The sequence below is a fragment of the Atractosteus spatula genome, chromosome 11, assembly GCF_055471065.1.
Source record: "Atractosteus spatula isolate fAtrSpa1 chromosome 11, fAtrSpa1.hap1, whole genome shotgun sequence".
NCBI lineage: Eukaryota > Metazoa > Chordata > Actinopteri > Semionotiformes > Lepisosteidae > Atractosteus > Atractosteus spatula.
The window spans coordinates 3,106,952-3,124,668 of record NC_142716.1 but is presented as its reverse complement, the minus strand read 5'-3'; the positions used below and the strand labels follow the sequence as shown (position 1 = coordinate 3,124,668).

At 43.4% G+C, this 17,717-nt stretch overlaps 1 protein-coding gene across 4 annotated transcripts in view; it reads right to left on the bottom strand.

Annotated features, from left to right (window-relative positions):
* LOC148823309 (CMP-N-acetylneuraminate-beta-1,4-galactoside alpha-2,3-sialyltransferase-like) overlaps positions 1-17,717 on the bottom strand; it is a 90,027-nt gene that overhangs the window by 44,438 nt on the left and 27,872 nt on the right. For 2 of the 4 annotated variants that reach the window (XM_088927027.1, XM_088927028.1), the window contains exons 3-5: positions 13,141-13,185; positions 8,022-8,064; positions 5,031-5,123 (exon numbers count right to left, since the gene is read on the bottom strand). In XM_088927027.1, the coding sequence (XP_088783153.1) occupies positions 5,031-5,123; positions 8,022-8,064; positions 13,141-13,185 (181 nt within the window). The remainder of the gene's footprint in view (positions 1-5,030; positions 5,124-8,021; positions 8,065-13,140; positions 13,186-17,717) is intronic. The other 2 variants (XM_088927030.1, XM_088927029.1) reach the window with 1 other exon arrangement.

Below are 17,717 nucleotides of genomic sequence, written 5' to 3'. Positions count from 1 at the left end.
TTCACTGAAGTTTTACATTTTTATATTAAGGCCCTGCAACTCACTACAGACCAGCTTCAAGTGTTTATAAAACTACTGTAAATCACCCAGCTTTCGAGTAGTCGCAAAAGTCATTTCTGAAGCTTTCCAGTTCCCATTTTCACTCTCCAAGAGTCTGCGTCCAGGATTTCCTTACGGTTTAACAGCCCATTTATACTGAGCAATTAAACTGAATAATTCTAGAGTGAAACCGACTTGTTCAAACACCACTTTCCCCTCCGTCAGAGACTGTTAAGTAAATGGATCTGTTCCATCCAGCTTGTAAGGCAACTCAAAGCGCAGTTGCAGTCCCTCAGCTTCCGCATTTCACTTTGCATTGCTAACATATTTATGAGCTTCTGCTGTGCTTCTGCACCCTGGTGGGTTCCCACATTGCGTGCCTGTAACTGAAAAGAAGGCTGCCGGTGAGGGGGACCTGGAGCCATCTCACGCACAGGAACATGGGCCTGGGAACAGCATGCATAAAAAAAAAGGAGGATGCATCCAATCTGCAGCCTGTCCCGATTCCACATCAAGCTCATCCTTGGCTGCCCTCGGACGGTACGGCCAGGCTTTAACAGCAAAGAAATCCCTGCACAGCCTGAATAATTGAATCCCTCAAGCCTGGAAAAAGCCTGACGTCTTAGTTCCCCCCCTGTCCTTTTCACGCTGTCCTCAGGCTCGGCGGCAATCTGATAATTTCCAATATTCGTGCACGTCCTGAGAGCCAACTGTCAATTTAAGGAAAAATGGCACTCAGGACTTCCATGAGAAGTCAGTGAGGCATGGCCCTCGACCCAGTGCTTCCACTTTTAATTTCATTATTTGATCCGTCCGTCTCAACACCATGCCTTCTACTCCAGCCAGATGCAAACGCAGAAGCCTACATTCGAACATCACACCAAAGAGACCTTACCCTTGGACAGCTGCATAGCACATACTATACACAAGGACACCAGTAACGACACAAGAACGGTTACAAATGTGGGCAGGCCCCACCTGGCCCATCCAGTCCATTTCCCAGAAAGCCCTTAATGGATCCGAGGCCTCACCCAGCAGAAAGAGACCAGGAAGTCATCTTCAACTTTGTTCCATACTGCCACAACTAGCGACCATGCTCTCCAGGCTCTTCAGAAGACCGGTAAAGCTCTCAAGACAACAGAAAGACGACAGCCTGATTAGGTTACAATGCATGCCATCAAGATGAGCCTTGCTGATCTGAGCTCTGGGTGTGGGCACCGGGATGGCGAAAAGAAGAAGCCAACCAGCGCGTGCTGAGGGAGTCCAATGTTCTGAAGGATTCTGGGGGACAGTAGGGGGCTCCCCACTTACCACTCGCTGCCACTGTCGTGCTGGGTCTGCCTGTGTGAAGGGGGTCCCGTTTGATGTGGCCCTGAAGGAGACTGGGGATTCCCCGGAATAGTCAGGACAGCAACTCATGGAAATTCATGGAAGACGGGCAAGTGACTTGACACGGTTTTCCAAGTGAAAGATAGCTGGCACAGTGGCCAGGAAGACTTTTTATTTTATAAAAGGAGAAACCCATATGTACAAACTTCCATCATTTAAAAAAAAAAAATCCTACATTTCAGGAATCTCTCATGTCTGATCAAAGACACAAAAATCCTATAGATAGAGGGTTGGGGAATAGATTTCAGATGCACAACTGTCTAACCCACACAACATCAGCCACCTTAACTGCTGCACACGTAGAGCTTTTAAACAGCCTGGACACAAAAGGTCAAAACTGCTCAAAGTAACTAGACCAAAATCATCACCATGAAGAATTATTCCAACGCCCAGTCGCATGTTTGTGTCCATCTACCGTGAATCTGGAAGCCTTCAGACTGCCAGTGAGCTTTCTGACTTCCCTGCTTTCCCGAGAGAAAACACAAATTCGCCTGCTTAAAATACCAAGGTAGTTTTACGAAACTCAATTCAGAAAAATGTTGTGAAATATCCATTTATAACAGCAGTAATGATTTTGCAGAGAAATATAAACAGACATCCTGTGTATTTTATGTGGCTCTCAGAAACTTGATAATCTGACGTACTTGAGGTTTTTTTTTTTTGCAATTGAATCATGATTAAAGAGGGGGTAATTAGGACAGCAAAGGAAAAATCTTTTTTTGTTGTTTTGGGAAGTAAAAATCTCGGATGGCTAAACAAATGTTTAACGCTATATGTGGTTTTCTAAGATGTGACAGAATCTCTTGCATGGAGGTCCTGTTGGCTCCATAGCACCTTGACTTCCAGCTCCGAGTCAATAATCCCCTACATGTGCACCTTCATCACCTTACTGCTAAATTAAAATGCTTCTGAAAGGTGAAAGCCTTTTTTTTTTTACAAGTCAAGATTGGTTTTGTAAGCCACAACAAAAACAAATCAAATGAAGGGACTCACTTAACTGAGCAGCGTTCAATTCAGAACGCTTGCCAAACACATGTTCTTTTTTCACTTGAAAAACTCTTCCCAGTGATCTTTCATCAGGGAGATGATGTTTGCATTATTTCTATGAGCCGTGATCTTCGGAGTGAAAACCATACATGTGGAACAAAATTCTAAGACAAACCACAAGCCTCAGCCACCGGCCAGTACCTGAAACTGCCATAAACTGAAGAGACCACGAACAAATATTCAGGCAAGTACGTTAACATGGTTCGAGAGGGACGTTGTGTCAGATGGCCGCAATGGACACAGAAAATAACAAAAATAAGGAGTAACGTTTTGGCTGCTGAGCCGTCTTCCTGCAAAATGTTTCTACGTTTTCAGCTTGGCTTCAAATTTCAAACGTGTTAACATGCACTGTGGCCCTGTTTCAGCCAGCCAGAGCGTGGAACCTGACGTTACCATACAATCCATTCAGGTGGAAAAGCACTTCAGAAAGAGATGTGTTTCTGAGGTTTGTTTGGGGCGGTGCGGTGGCTCTGTGGCTCAGGATCCATGCCTGTGGCTGGAATGGTTGCTGGTTCGTATCCCGCTGCCGGCAGAGGAATCCTACTCCGCTGGGCCCCTGAGCAAGGCCCTTCACCTCAGCTGCTCCAGGGGCGCCATATAAATGGCTGACCCTGCGCTCTGACCCCCAGCTTCTCTCCCTGTCTGTGTGCCTGTGTGTCTCATGGAGAGCAAGCCGGGCTATGCGAAAAGACAAATTCCTAATACAAGAGATTGTATCTGGCTAATAAAGTGATCCGTCTTCTCTTGTTCTCGGCTCTTTGCCGAGGCCGAATCTGGCCCACCGCGGGAGCGTCACTGTCAAACAAAGGTGAGGTCACAAGTGTACAGTATGTACCGCAAAGACAAGCAGGCTGTGGCCCGGGCTGGTGAGGGAGCAGCTCTTGCACAGTTTTTCCTGCTTTTCTGGGCTGAGCATGGATACCACAGGCCTCCAGCTCCACCGAGTCCTGGGAAACGTCACCCTCCTTCAGATTTATGATATGGGGGAAAGGGCTCCAATTCAAAAAAAAAATAGGACTGATCTAAGAGATTATGTCCCATAAGTCACGTATGTTTACTAGCTTCTACATTTTGTGTGTGAACGACTCCTAGGAGTCCTCTCGGCTGTACTATGAATTAAGCTCATTATAAGCCGTAGTTTTGCACCGACCGCTAGGAGAAAACTTTTTGTTAAGAAGTCATCTTGCCCAATTTACGTTTTTTGTTCCTTTTTTGGAGTTTTTAAAAGTACCAAAAACCACAGTATATGAGAGATCAGGGTGTACAACAGGTAAGCAAAATTTGTCAGAGCTTGAGACTTGTTATTTTGTGACAAGATGCCAACAACATCTCTTACCAACAGGAAGATGGCTTCCTTACAGTTTGCTTTCAACTTATATCTTGTATAATAACATGGTCACATTTATTCCAGCCCCAGATCTCTAGTATTAATAAAGCCTTTGATGAACAGGCCCATAGTAATGGGCATTCAGGGGTACAATGATATGGAAAATAGACTTCATCCTAAAAAAGTCCCACAATTCTGGGCTGGTGCTATAGATCAATGACATTCAACAAACGGGAGCTCACTAGCAAACAGCCTGGGCAAAAAAAACTTTAAAGGCAAGTGACATCACAGTGGGCCATTGAGTATTCCTTCCAGCCCAGTGAAGGGGGTTGAGTCATTCCATCCTAATTCTGGGCACGGGACTGTGGCTAAACCTCCCAGAGACTGGGAGGCTGCGTTACTCCGGCCGCAGGAAACAAAGAGCTTTGTGGTTTACAGCAAACAAGGGAAGAGTTTCATTTACTGTTTTTTAGGTGAAAAGTTAGACATGAATTAACCTACACATTCCCACATAGGGAAAGAAAGGCTTTCTATACAATCTAAGATCGTGTACAATTAGCCACCACTCCTCATGACTGCAGCATGACATAGTGTCTCAAAAAGGAGCCCCCTCTCTTCACCCCCTCGAGGCTGTTCTTGAGGGGACGCGAGAGAAGCTGAACGGAGAGCCCGAAGAGTCACAGACTCCAGCACAGAGCGAAACAGACAAGGGTGCCGCTGGTTCAGATTGTGTTTGTCGAACTGCACAGCGCCATGCATTTTCCTGGAAAAAAAAAACCCTCAGGACACACTTCAATAGAATCACCACTTTATGAGGTGCTACACAGGAGTAATACACCATTTTAAAACAATTACCTGCCTACCTGCATTTCGACTCTAAGAAATGTATCGTTTTTAATTAATAGCTCGGCTACAGAGACAGAAATGATTGGCTAATGCCTTAACCCGCCCAAATTACACGAGAGGAACGGGACTGACGCAGAAGCCCGACTCTTTGTTTCTTCTAACCCCGATTCCAAATTCTCCTCACAAAGATAACGCAGAAGCCCAAGTCACTCCTAGCTCGTCCTGCAATAAAAACCTGTTATTGATCACTGCAGATGGCAGGGCCGGCCATACAAAACCAATAAAACCTGTTATTGATCACTGCAGATGGCAGGGCCAGCGTGGGCGATCCGGGGCAGATGTTGTTAACAGAAGCAAGACGGAGAAGAAAGAGTCCGCTTACTTTGGATAGATGGCAGTCATCTTGGCAGCTGCGTACCCAGGCTTGCAGGCTCCCTCGCTGAGATTGCCATACTTGTAGGTCAGCTCGGGTGAACTGCGAAGACGCACAAGGAGACGGATTAAGGAAGAGGACAGAAGAGAGACCCATCACCGTGTCATGGAGAAGACAAACGGGCAATTCATTTTTTTGCTAAGGAACTTGGGGAGAACTAAAATTAGAAAGTGCTACAAATCTCTGTAAATTCCCTATTGACCAAAAGAAGCTCTGTATCTTCCACACAGGTAGCATCCTAATCCTAGCCAACTATGACCTTCATAAACACTGTAATACAAGTCTTTATTTTCCAAATACTGCTTGTAGCCCCTGTAGAAAATGCTTTAATACTTCCCGTTATTGTTACAAACATGCTTGTCTGATAAAAAAATACATTTCTAAAACAGTGATCGACTTGCAATAACGTCCGCTGCTACAGTAAACATGCCATTTCCACACCCAATAAGCTTGCAACCTATTTGTCTAAATAGCCTTAATATCTAAGTAGGACTTTGATGTTTTAAAATGGTTCTTCTGTATAATTTACGGCCTCATATACTCAGAACAAACACCTTCAATAAGGTGAGGAAAAGGGTCTTTGCTAAATTACTTGAACTTAAAGACAAGTCCAGCCTTCCAAATTTTGCATCCAGCTAAGGATCTCACAAGAAGCTGTGAAAATGATTAGGACTAAAATGCCTGGTTTGAATCTCGAAAACGTCAACAGCTCATTTCTTATGACTGCGTGACCTTGGAGGAGAGGGTCAGTCTCTTGTTAAGCCTCACACACTTTATTAATTACTCCATAAATGGCAGCTTTTAACCTACCCATTAATAACCTGCTGAAAATTAGCCAAACTTAAATAAACAGGGTGCAGAGAGCCAGCCGGCCCACAGTTGAAAGCTCTGCCAGCTGAAGCCGGGCTGGCATCACAAGGATATTGGCTTTGGAACCATTTCAAAGCCCTCCAGCCCTGAGAGTCCCTTTGGCTGCAGAGGCTGGAATCCGCGCCAGTTCAAAAGGTTTTTGTGTGTGGGCGTGGAACGACAAGAACTTACTGTACTTGATTGATTGTAAATAACTCCGGGATCCTCACGCGCTGCAGGGGTTTAGGGGTTTGCTAAGACTTCAGGGTGCCGCCACTCAGCCATGCACCGAAAACTTAAGCTCTCGAGAACAAGGAAGCAGACATTCCTACACATCAAGTTTAGACTGCAAGGAGATTTTCTTCTCTTTACCATTCTTGGTCATAACATTCAAGTCTTAACCTCCAATAGGTTAATGATTAATGAGGATTCACAAGAGTATGTTTCTGCAAAGAAGGGGCAGCTCGTTCTTTCTGCTGATTGAGTAACATTCCGCCACAATACAGTTTTCCAGAGGGAAAAAAACGTCCTAAATGGAATAACAGCTCACAGCTTAATTAACAGCTTAATTTACCACTCAAAAGAACCCAAAGTATGCACTCGAAAGGACTGTTAGTATATTTGACATACTTAAGGACTGCATGAAACCTTTCTACCAAAGGCAATGTCATGAATTAAGTGGAGTCAGTGTGTAACACACACTCGTGCTGTGGAATGTTAAATCCAAACTACTCCTATGCAAAGCAGCTGGTGTCATAAAATCGGAATTTCAGCTTTCGGACTCACCCGGAAATTCAGGTGAACCGATCAGACGCAGCACCGCCTGTCTACATGCATGCCAGTACACGGTCACTGAAATTATTTGTTATCTGGGCTGCTCTGTGCACAGTTTCTCGAGGTGGTTTCCATCAGCAGCCTGGGCGCTGAGTGCAGATGCCAGTGGCGCGCGCTGCTGCCTCTGCGGTCACTGGGTTCCACGGAGCCAGCTCTCTCATCAGGGCATGTGGAGTGAAACCCATTACCCAGGGCCTCAACCCCCCCCCCCCCCCCAGACACACAGCCCCCCACCTGTGACAGGCAGGAAAAGAAACGTGTGACGCCAAAATCTTCTAAAGGAAAAAGCCAATCCATTGGGACTCTGTTTCCTTTATAAGCGGTCAAGACGGGCGCATTCTCCATTTGTCTCAAGAATATTATTAAGCTATCAATAAAAAAAAGACTTCTGTAAGGATTAATGAATAACAAAGAAAGTACACTGTAGTATGTCAAGCCAGTGAATCTATAATCTGTGGTTTCCTCGCTTTTTTAATTCAGGAAAGGTTCGACTGAACTGTAGAAGAGCTCCTAGTAACAGTATATAAATAGATGGGCTTATTTCACTGTGCAATTACCAGTAAGCAAAGATTGCTTTGTAAATTGAAAACAATTTACTAGAAAACACACAAGCCACTGTGGAATTGTCTGTTCAGTGTATAGCAAGGCTACTAGAAATTCTGTGCCCTTTGTCTTTATGAATCAAGGATAAAACATGGTTGTGGTTTATGAAAGGATGCATGTTACAACCCAGAGGTCCCACAGCTCAGTTAATGCAACATCTGTTTTTTTTACCAACGGATAAAACCGCAACATCACAAGGAAGCCGAGCAGCAACATCCTTCTTACGCAGGGGCAAGATGCCTCACATGCACAGAGATAAAAGCACAAGACCACTCTCCCGTTTAAGAGTAATTCACTTTCACAGAGCGATGGGAAAAAGAAAATGTTCAGGAAACACTAAAAAAGTTCCCTAACTTTTTGGTATTCCTTTCCTGAATGAGTAAAGTATCACTGAAAGAGCCATGTCGCTTCTTTGTAAACACTAAGCTAATTAAATGATAACAAATCTCAAAGCTGCCAATCACTCTGGCTTTCTGGGCTATATGACACACAGGCTGCAATCAAGTCACACACCAGCCACAGTTGCTAATGAGATCACAATCACTAGCATAACAGTGGTCTAGGTACTTCAACGTGTTCAGCAGGGTGTTGGTGGGCGAGACAAAGAAAAGCTAATGTTAATAACATGTGCAGAGAAAACAAGGATGTACTTACAGTTTACCATCCAGCTTCAGCAAGAACCCCTGCTTGTCATACACTGGGGAGAGAAAAATCAAAACCACATTAATTCTGATTAAAGCAAAATAAAGAAATTTTATTTATAAGGTTGGCAGGTTGGATTACATTATGACCCAAAATCACGTGAGCATGTATTCTGGTCTGCTAAAGGAATCGCGTTTTCACCCATAATAGCTACAAAAAGCTGCAATTGCTTAAATGTTATGGCATAGCATTAAGGCATGTGCAGTTAAATAAGCAGAGTAAAGAAGACCCACCATAACTTTTCCCCACTGAAAACTGAAACCATTTAAGCCCTGGTTAAGTAACAGTAACGACAATATCAATTAATCTATTAATCTACAGGTTACTCTGAGGTTTTGGTACACAAGTACAAAAAAAACATCTTCTTAACTACCTGTATGAAACATTCCCAAGTACAGTGAAGCTTTAATTGAACTATAAATCATACAAACATTTTAGTCTATGTGCTCCAAAATTAACTCTTTTAACAATGCTCCACTCACTAAAACAATGCACAGCACTGTAGATTAAACCAAGTAACTCAATACAAATAAATGGATCTCGGCAAAAAAAAAACAACCCATAAATTATTGATATTTAACTCAACAGTGCCAAGAAGTCAAGAGACTGCATAAACCTTTGATGGCTAACACGCACAATATTTAGGTAATACTCTAGTCGTTAACAAATGAGTATCAAAATGTAATTTATTGTTATTACTTATCCAAAACATTCAGAATTTTGATTAAACAAAATGTCTCAGTCCAGTGGAACAGCCTGCATGTACAACAGTTTTTTCTCATTGCTTCAAGGTTGTGTTGCACTGCACAGAAGAACCGAGAGCATGCAGGCTGTTTTCTTATACATCTCTCAGCCCAGAAGAGGAGCACATTCCACTTCCAGCCCTTCTGACTTTGAAACCTTAGTCCCTTCCATCTCTGAATTATCCCCGAAAGAACACATTAGTGAACTGTTCAGCTAATCCAGTGTTCTATGCAGATCCTCTTGTCATATCGAAGAAGAGCAGTGTCAAAATCTTTCCCAAGATTATATTCTGGTCCAGCCACCAGCAAGCCTGCTTGCAGCACCATCGTCCTAACAGAACAGGACTCTGGTTCCCTTCTGCATACCTCTCCTTTCCGACCTGTCAAGGTCACTGATCGTATGAAGTTCTTCACTTGTTACTGCTTCGCCAAGTACCTTGAATTGTGCTTCAAACATATATAAAAATGCTCATCATGGTGTAGGCTGGCCTTGCTGTATTTTTCTTTAGTTTGGTTTTTAGTACCAAATTGCCAAATGATGCCCAGACAACACAGAGAAGGCATTTTCATCAATACAACTACAAGAAAAACTTCGCTTTTATCAAGGGTGAATACCACCTAAAGTATATCATTATACAGATGGAAAATATTCTTCACTTGAAGAAACAATAGTTTATTGAAACAAATGACCAATCTTTTTTTAAATAATCTTTTTACATACCTAATAAAACTAGAGCTCAGGAAATGCGTACCTGATCTGGAGAAACGAAACCATTTGCTATGAAGAGAATTAGCATAGCTTTCTAACAGCTGCAATTATTCCATTCTGTAAGGTTTAAGAATTTAATCAAATAAATGCTGAGGCTGATGGTGTGGTCTATACCTGAAAGCCAACAAAATGTGCCAAGTGCCTGTACTTCTGTTTTGGAGCATGTGTTATTATCAGTTCCATATGACAAAAAGCGTCACTTTCAAAAATTCTCACACACTAAGTCTTTTTAAATTCTTTTCTTAAGACAAATCAAATTAACAATGTGTGTTGTCAAGACACTGCATGGCTTAATCTCTCCCTTTTGCAGCTCATGTCCAATTTATCCCCTCCAACTCTAGCATCTTTCCTCAGCGTTTTTGTGTCACCCGTTTTGCAATGATGAGGACAAAACCACACCAAACCTTTTAAGTCAAGAAGGTCAAGAAAAACTGTTACAAATATCATTGGGATTTACACAAAAAAAAAATAACAGCGCGCTTGAAAGGAGCACAGAACATTTCCCACAGTAAAGGTATCACATTTGTGCAATCGGCACCTCCCATCTGTTTTGTTCACGACACACTTACCTCTCCAAAACAATATATTTATAGCAGAGCTAGCAAGAGCTGTAGCACAGGCCTCATTCTATAAACTTTTTAGCTTGCAAATAAAAAAAAACAGAAGAATCAGGAATGTGAAACATTTGCTGGGATTTAAAGTAAATTCTCAAGGGTACCGAGGAGATGAAAAGAAATGCAGTATTTCCAGTGAGCCCGAAAGACCCTTCCCCAACACCTAAAAAGTTATGAGACCTGAGGCCCAGAAGTATCTGCGGTTAAGAGGGTGTTTATGCAGCAGCACTGGGAGTGGGAGTGGAGACGTGCACTGCAACCCCAGCACAGGGTTTCGCCTGCAGTGGGGCTCAGACAAAGCAGCAGACCAGGCAAGAGGTTTCAAGCAAGAACTCTTGACTGGAGCTTCCCAGGTTAAGAACCAGAAACCTCAGTGTCCCCACGCTCTTACAAAGACGAGGGCCGGCCTGCCCGTTCTGTTCAGCAAGCCCGCTGAAAGCAGCCTGCATGCAGCTTGCGGGAAGTGCGATTGCACAGGGAGGAAAATGGGCAAGACCGTGCTTTGCTTTTTTTCCCTGGGTAGATCGGCATCCCCAGGAATGCAAGATGAACGATCTTAGGTGTGTTGGGTAGCAAAAGGCAGGAGGGCTGTAACCGCGTCCCCCCCACCAAAAGAGTCTCCTGCGACGCAGTGTTGCCTGTGGCATAGCCAGGGATGTCGGTGGGACAAGGCAGCCGCTGGGCAGAGGGAAATCACCCGCCGCCTGGCTCGATCAAGATCATTTTTAAAAAAGGGGACAGAACCATCACGATATATCAGTCCCATCAGAAACTTTAGAAATGTGAGTGGGAGTGGGGGGGTGACTTGGGGGGTGAGGTACCAGCTGTTTGGTGCTCACAGCAGGCTCGTTCTGAAAAGGGGACATGTGTAGTACCTGTGGATAAACTGCCAATTCATTTCCTCCCACTAACAATTTGGCTTCTCTCTGAACAAAGTGGTTGAATTCAAAGAAGAAAGTGCGTTAGAAACCAGGGCCAGGCAGAAGAAGCGGGTTAAAGTCTTTGTAAGTTTTACATGTGGTTTTGTAGGGACACTGAAGCTTACATAGAGCTGGCAACTGGGCTTTGTTTTGCAATGTTGGGAGGTTATACTTCTTGTCAATAAATGACTTAATAACCTGCACGGGATTTGTTTGGTTACATACAGTAATTGCACTTAAACCAAATCAGACAAAATAATGTTACAGTTAAAGACACTGTGTTTCTTCATGATAACGTGTCAGAGCAGTGGTGGAAATAAGGTCTTTTAAAAGTAAATGCTTTGTAATGATTTTCAATCTTTACATTAAAATGCCTTCATTTTCCACACCTGAGTACCCCCTTCAAATTCTGTTATACACTGAAGCACAAAAGAAACCAACAAGTCTTACTTAACTGGAGACACAATTGTGGACAATCTGAAAAATAACACGGGTAAAAAAAGTCCTGCTAGGCTTTCAGTGCGAAACATGGCACACAATCAGGATGAAACCATCCAAGCTGATTATCAGGTATGACTTCCCTGAGCATGAACACCTGGGAGGCCAGAAGTGTAGATCTCATTAGCCTCTGGACAGAATGTAGGATATTCTGCTTCTTTTCCTTTGCAGCTGCTGTCAGCAGGTGAAGGCTGGCCAGTCATACTTCTGTCTTCTGTTGATGGCTGTCCTTGAGCTGGTCCTTGGATTTGGATCAGAAGAAAGGACTGGCCACACTCAGACCTTGACATTATGTTACCAAAGTCATGGTAATCTGTAACTGTAATCACAGCACTGTGTGGTCTTGCGATGTCTGGCTACAACTTCCAGACCATAGAAGATCAGCTTACAGGAACAGAATGACAATTACAAAGGTCACTGTCAAGCAGCGGTAAGCTTGCCATCTGCATCAAAGGCACTCATGTTTAAAGAAGGTTGTTCCCTAGATCATCACACTTCTCCAGCCCCACTGATTGGCCTGAACACAGCAATGATCAACGGGAGGTCTCCATTTATCGTCTAATGAAAGGTCTGTCTAGAGCAAAATGGCATTCATTGGTGAACATGGCACGACTCTCTACCACCACCGCAGATGTCCTCCAGCTCACAGAAGATTCGGTAGATCTCACAGCTGCGGCATGTCATTCCTGTGAACAGGCCTCACTTTCAGGCAGCCAGCAGCTGGACCTGGCTGATGCACAGGTTATTTCTTCACAAGAACTTCTCACATTGTAGTCACTGCAAATGATAATCCAGGTGGATCAGAAAGACATTACAGACGCCCAGGACTGGTGTGGTGACCTTTTGCCTTCCAGGATGGGGCCCATCTTTCACAAAGCAAGTTTCTGAGAACATCTTCCTCTCCACGACACTTTTCTCTCAATCTTGTGAACAGCAAACAAGAGATATTCACTGCAGAAGGTGGGCATGGCTGTATCATTTGCTGCTCTTGCTTTTTAAGTAAAATCATGTCTTTTTGAATGGCAATTCATACAGAATTGTAAGGCTACTTTTTGGTCATGTTAACTCCAATGCCAAACTGTAAGTGGCTAGAGCTTTCAAGAACTAACATTTGAGTCATCTACACATCTAACATGACTTGAGCTCGGCGTTCAGTTATCCCAAAGGAACAATTTATCCAAGAAAGCCCTCGGCTCATTATTTTAAAATGCAAAGAGCATGCGTCTAATTTGCTACCGATTTAAACCTTGGGGCTTGTGTTTTCATTGTGCTTCAGTATGTTTGATCCAATTTGAAGGTACTGTACTAAGACAATCATACAGTCTACATGAAAGGTCTCACCACGCAGTTGGGCGAGCGAAGGCTACAATGGTTAAGAAAACTGGCCTCTACAATCGGACAGCAATAAGGCGCTTCATAAAGACTGCTTTAGCGATGAAACAATGAAACCTCTTTCTTGAGCTGTAAGACAACCTCCCAACATGGCTGCCAGGTCTGACTGTTTCCAGGATTGTTTTGGACCTGTACCTGAGCCTACAATTCGTCCCACGGAGAGTGGATCCCCCGGGAACTCTGTAAACACAAGAGCATCAGTTTAGCTTGAATCAGTACCGGGCCACAGGGAGACCCTCTGGCAGCGTTAAACCCCGGCATCCTGCAGATGAGTCCAAGGCCCATCTGATTATGTAAGAGATGACTCCTGCTTTTAATCAAGCCCTCAGCTTAATTGTTACCATGACTTTTCATCCCCCCCTTCAACACCTTGGAAAATGGACAAGTGTTACCTGAAGCACTTTAACCCCCCCCAGAAATAAAAAAGAAGGAAAACACTTAATTGTACAACACAAAAATCCACTCAGCACCCTCAAGGGAAATTCAAGTGCAGTCACGGACGGGAGTGTCGGCCAGATGTGCAGTCAATTATCATTTTAATTACAACAGTTTGTCCCTCATACATCCCATATTTAGTTCCAACAGGCACTACAGGAGTCAAGTTATTCCTGAGACGAACGATGAACTACTATGTTTCTAGTTCTGAAAACCCAGAGTTTCCTGCAGAAACCTGAATGCAGACATAGTCGATTCTCAACCCCACCTGTGTCTGGTCTGTTCATTTCCTTTGAAGGATCACATGTGCCCTTTCATTCCCTAGAGACTTACCCATCTCCATCGGCCTTCGCCTGCGTTTTTTACAGAACTTGACGGGTCTTGCGTAACACGCTGTCGTTAGATAAATCAGTCCACGTCTTTTAAAAATACTGACTCGCCTGCATCAAAATAAACTAAAGACAGCTGTGAAGTAGTTGCCATTTCCAAACTGATTTTATTATTCTGACATTACACAAACTGTGTATTTTTCATATAAAACCAGACAGCCTGATTAAAAGAATATTTGAAAGCAATTAAAGTTGCCTGCAAAATTGATGGTTTCCTTTTTTCTTAAGGTTCACCACATCTTTCCTCAAAATTTATTTTTTTATTCAAGGTTTAAACTCACAGTAGTCAGAAATCATTCATTTTGTAAACAGCATTTCCTTCATGTGTGACAGAAACTCCAGATAAGAATGACCTGGAATAAAAGCAAAACACAGACGGATCTCTTCTAACTACTCCTTTTCCAAAAGCAGGACTCCCTTGAAGCTGTGCAAGATTTCCTTTGTATCGGACAAAGTCTGGTATTTTCAGCAAATGCAAAGAAACCAAAAGCCCAGATTCTAAACACTGCAGGATATGTGTTCTTCTACACACAGCTTTGCCTCAGGAATGGCCATAATGGCAGCCTGTTTAAAATGTCCCATATGCACGTAAAAACACTTTCTCTCTGCCACCTGTAGGGAGGTATGATGCTACAGAGCAGCTGAAATGAGTTTATTATGGATGCCCCCGGACAGTCAAGCACAGAGGTGGTCTCTTCACTTAGCTCTGAAGCACACACTGCAAATACCCTTTTTATACCTTGGCAGCAATGACCAAGCTTTTCTGTTACCATCTAAAGAGCAGAATCGGGAAGAAAGGATGTATTCAGATGCTAGGATGCCCAGCTGCCCAAATGTCAAACAGCTCTCCGAGTTCTCCTCTGGTCAGCTCAAATGATCCGCGTTACAACAGATAGGTTACTTTTAAAGATACGGAAAAGCCTAATTAAACACCACACATTGAACTACAGTTTCTTTCACCATGCTACCTCTGTAAAGACAAACAACACCTTGCCGAACAGCACATTTTTCTAAAGACTGGCATTGCAATAAAAATAAAGTAGAACACCTGAGAAAATTCTGATTGGTAGTGAAACCTGCTAATGCATAAAGGCCCTTTCTACTGACTGGCAAGACATTATACCTAAGCAGGAGGGCTAGATGATGAGGAAAAAGAAAAATCCATCACCAGTATTATAATGGAATAATTGATGTTTCATTCTCTATCTGCAGTTCCGGCACTCAGCCAAGCGCAAAGTGTGCTACACTAGCCAGGCTCATCTCTAAGCAACAAGAGCGCAGTTTCCTACTCATCGGGGTGGGATCAAGCCCATTTCCTTCTCTAAACCAATTCCAGTGCTGTGAACGTAAAAAAAGGAACAGGAAAAGGTGTGAAAAAGAGCAACTGGAAATAAAAACCTGGGATTGACCCCAACTCTGCCTTCGGAGCCATCATTTGCAACCCCACAGACACTACTAGACGTGCTGCCCTGGTAGTACAAAATAAGCAGACTGCAGTTCTCAAACAGCAAACCTTAGAGAGCTTTACTGACATCCTGAAGATCTGCAATATTTTAAATTATTAGTGTATATGAAAGCTGTTACTCACTTGTGCCTCTCTTCAGTGTGGACTGATGGGGTTTAGATTTTAAAGTACAGTAGTACTACTTACAAGAAAGTTCTTTGTTTTGCAGTTTGGGGCCTTGGTTTTGAGATGCAAGAAGATCCAAGAGATATTTACACTAAATGATCTTTTCCAAAAGGTTGCATTTTCACAAAAAGATGGTATCTGCATCCCACTGCCGACTTAGACACTTCTATACGAACACTTAATGACTGAAACATAAAAAGGATTAAGAGAGACTGGTGTTTATTCCTTTCAAACGTCTTTCTTTGCGCACCATTAGTTTGATGTACAGTCATGTTTAAACAGCCAGGATCACCTTACAGAAGAGGTCTCCACGTAGGCATTCAGCAACAAGACTGGAGATGATGGTGATGGTTTGAAGGGGAGTTTGGGGGGGGGTGAGGAGAAAGTTAAATGTTTTCCCGAGTTCTAACACACAGCCTCTCTGAATTTCACTCCCTCAAAAAGTGCAGCACCTCCTTTCTTCCAGAGGAAGATTAAGATTGCAAGAATTGTGCCAGGTCCTAACAATTAAGAGGGTAAATTCCTGGGAATACGTTGGCCTACTTGACAGGGAAAGGCTGAGTTTCACCCTGCACTGGCTCATTCAGTCCCCCTTGACATAGGGAAGCCTCCGACAGAGTAATCCTAACGATCCTATTGCCGTGTGCATTGCAGGTCACTGCCGCACCTCCGTGCTGTTGTACTGGGGCTGATGTAGAGCACTTCACCTTACAGACAGATCCAAGGAGGGAAATGAGACAGTTCAACCTATTTGACCTCCACCAATATGCCGCCGCATGCCTGTGCAAGTTAGGGCACTTGGGGCAAAACACACGGTGGGTAGAAATCCAAACTCTGAGAACCCACACTCATCGTCATGTCTTCGAAAAGATCAAGGCTGACCTCCAGACCTTCTGCAGCCTGGATTCCAGGAGGAAGACAAGGTTCCTACAACATTTCCTGGACTTGGCCCAGAGCTGTTTGGATAGAACATGGACCTAAGGAGGTTAGAGGTGGGGCTTCAACCTCAGACCTATTGCACAGATACACAAACTACCCTATTTGGCTTTGCAATGTCTTGGAGCTTTAACGAAAGTTTCTCTGTAGCGATCATGCTTCTGCCTTCAAAAAAAGTGGGCAAGGACCGTGCACTGCAAGGCAGCAGAAATGAATCTTGGCCCTTCTGTATCTTGATCACGGCAGTTTTAACATGAGACACATAATCAGTTTGGCAAAAAGCTAAACAAGTGGTAATTCACAATTCCTTTAGGGCCTTTTTCTTCTTGGTGCAATAGTCTTCCCCCAGCCTGTCCATCACATGTATGTTCACTGAGGAACCCTTTATCACATAGAGGACCCCATGTCCAATAGTCTGGTGTTTTTTTATGAAACAAAGATAAATCATCCATGTAATGAAAAAAGTTCTTGTGCTTGACAATATCCCTTAAAGGAACTTGTTCTCCCTTGTGTTACAGTATAAACTACTTTAATTGGGAACAGAACGTTCTAGTAAAGGTTTAGATTACTCAATAAATGCAGAAAACTGGTATCAGGGCAGAGTTATGGAAAACAATCAAGTCAACTCATACGATATATCATAGACACGATGAAGTAACTGCTGGCCAATCAATATTCTCAATATTTAACGTACGGCTCTGCATTCTCGAAGACAGCACACCTAGCCTGTTAGTGGATTTAAAAAAAGATGTTGCAAAATTAATCCGCAAAATCCCATGACGCGAGACTAAAAACCTGATTGCTTTTACTTTCTGAAAAGCACAAAAGCTGAGCTCAGTTACTGCTGGAGGATAAAAAAAAAAATGACTAAACGTATCTGCTAATTTCTTCCACAAAGCCTCGGCATTAAGAGACACCAGATTCTGCCTGCTCTGAAATCCTTATTCCAAACACACACGCCGACCCACCCCCTCCTATTCAAAATTGAGGGAATCGAGGCTTATCTCCCTGATTGCTTTTAACATGTGGTACCAAAGGAAAATTACTTTATAATGGAAAAACACATAACTTCGATAACCTCCACAGATCCACCACAACGCTGGCGGAATTTGACAGTAGCTTAGAAAAGAAAACCTCCCCACATTTCCTCACCTTAACCTGATTAAATTGTGCATGTCTCTGCAAATTCAGTGTTGACGTACACGCGAATGCAATGTAGTCTTTCTCGGAGTGCACGTCAGGGTTCAGTGGCTGCTCCACACGATATATATCTGGGGGTCTCTGGTAGACCCCAGCAAGCCATGGAGCACACTACAAAGCAC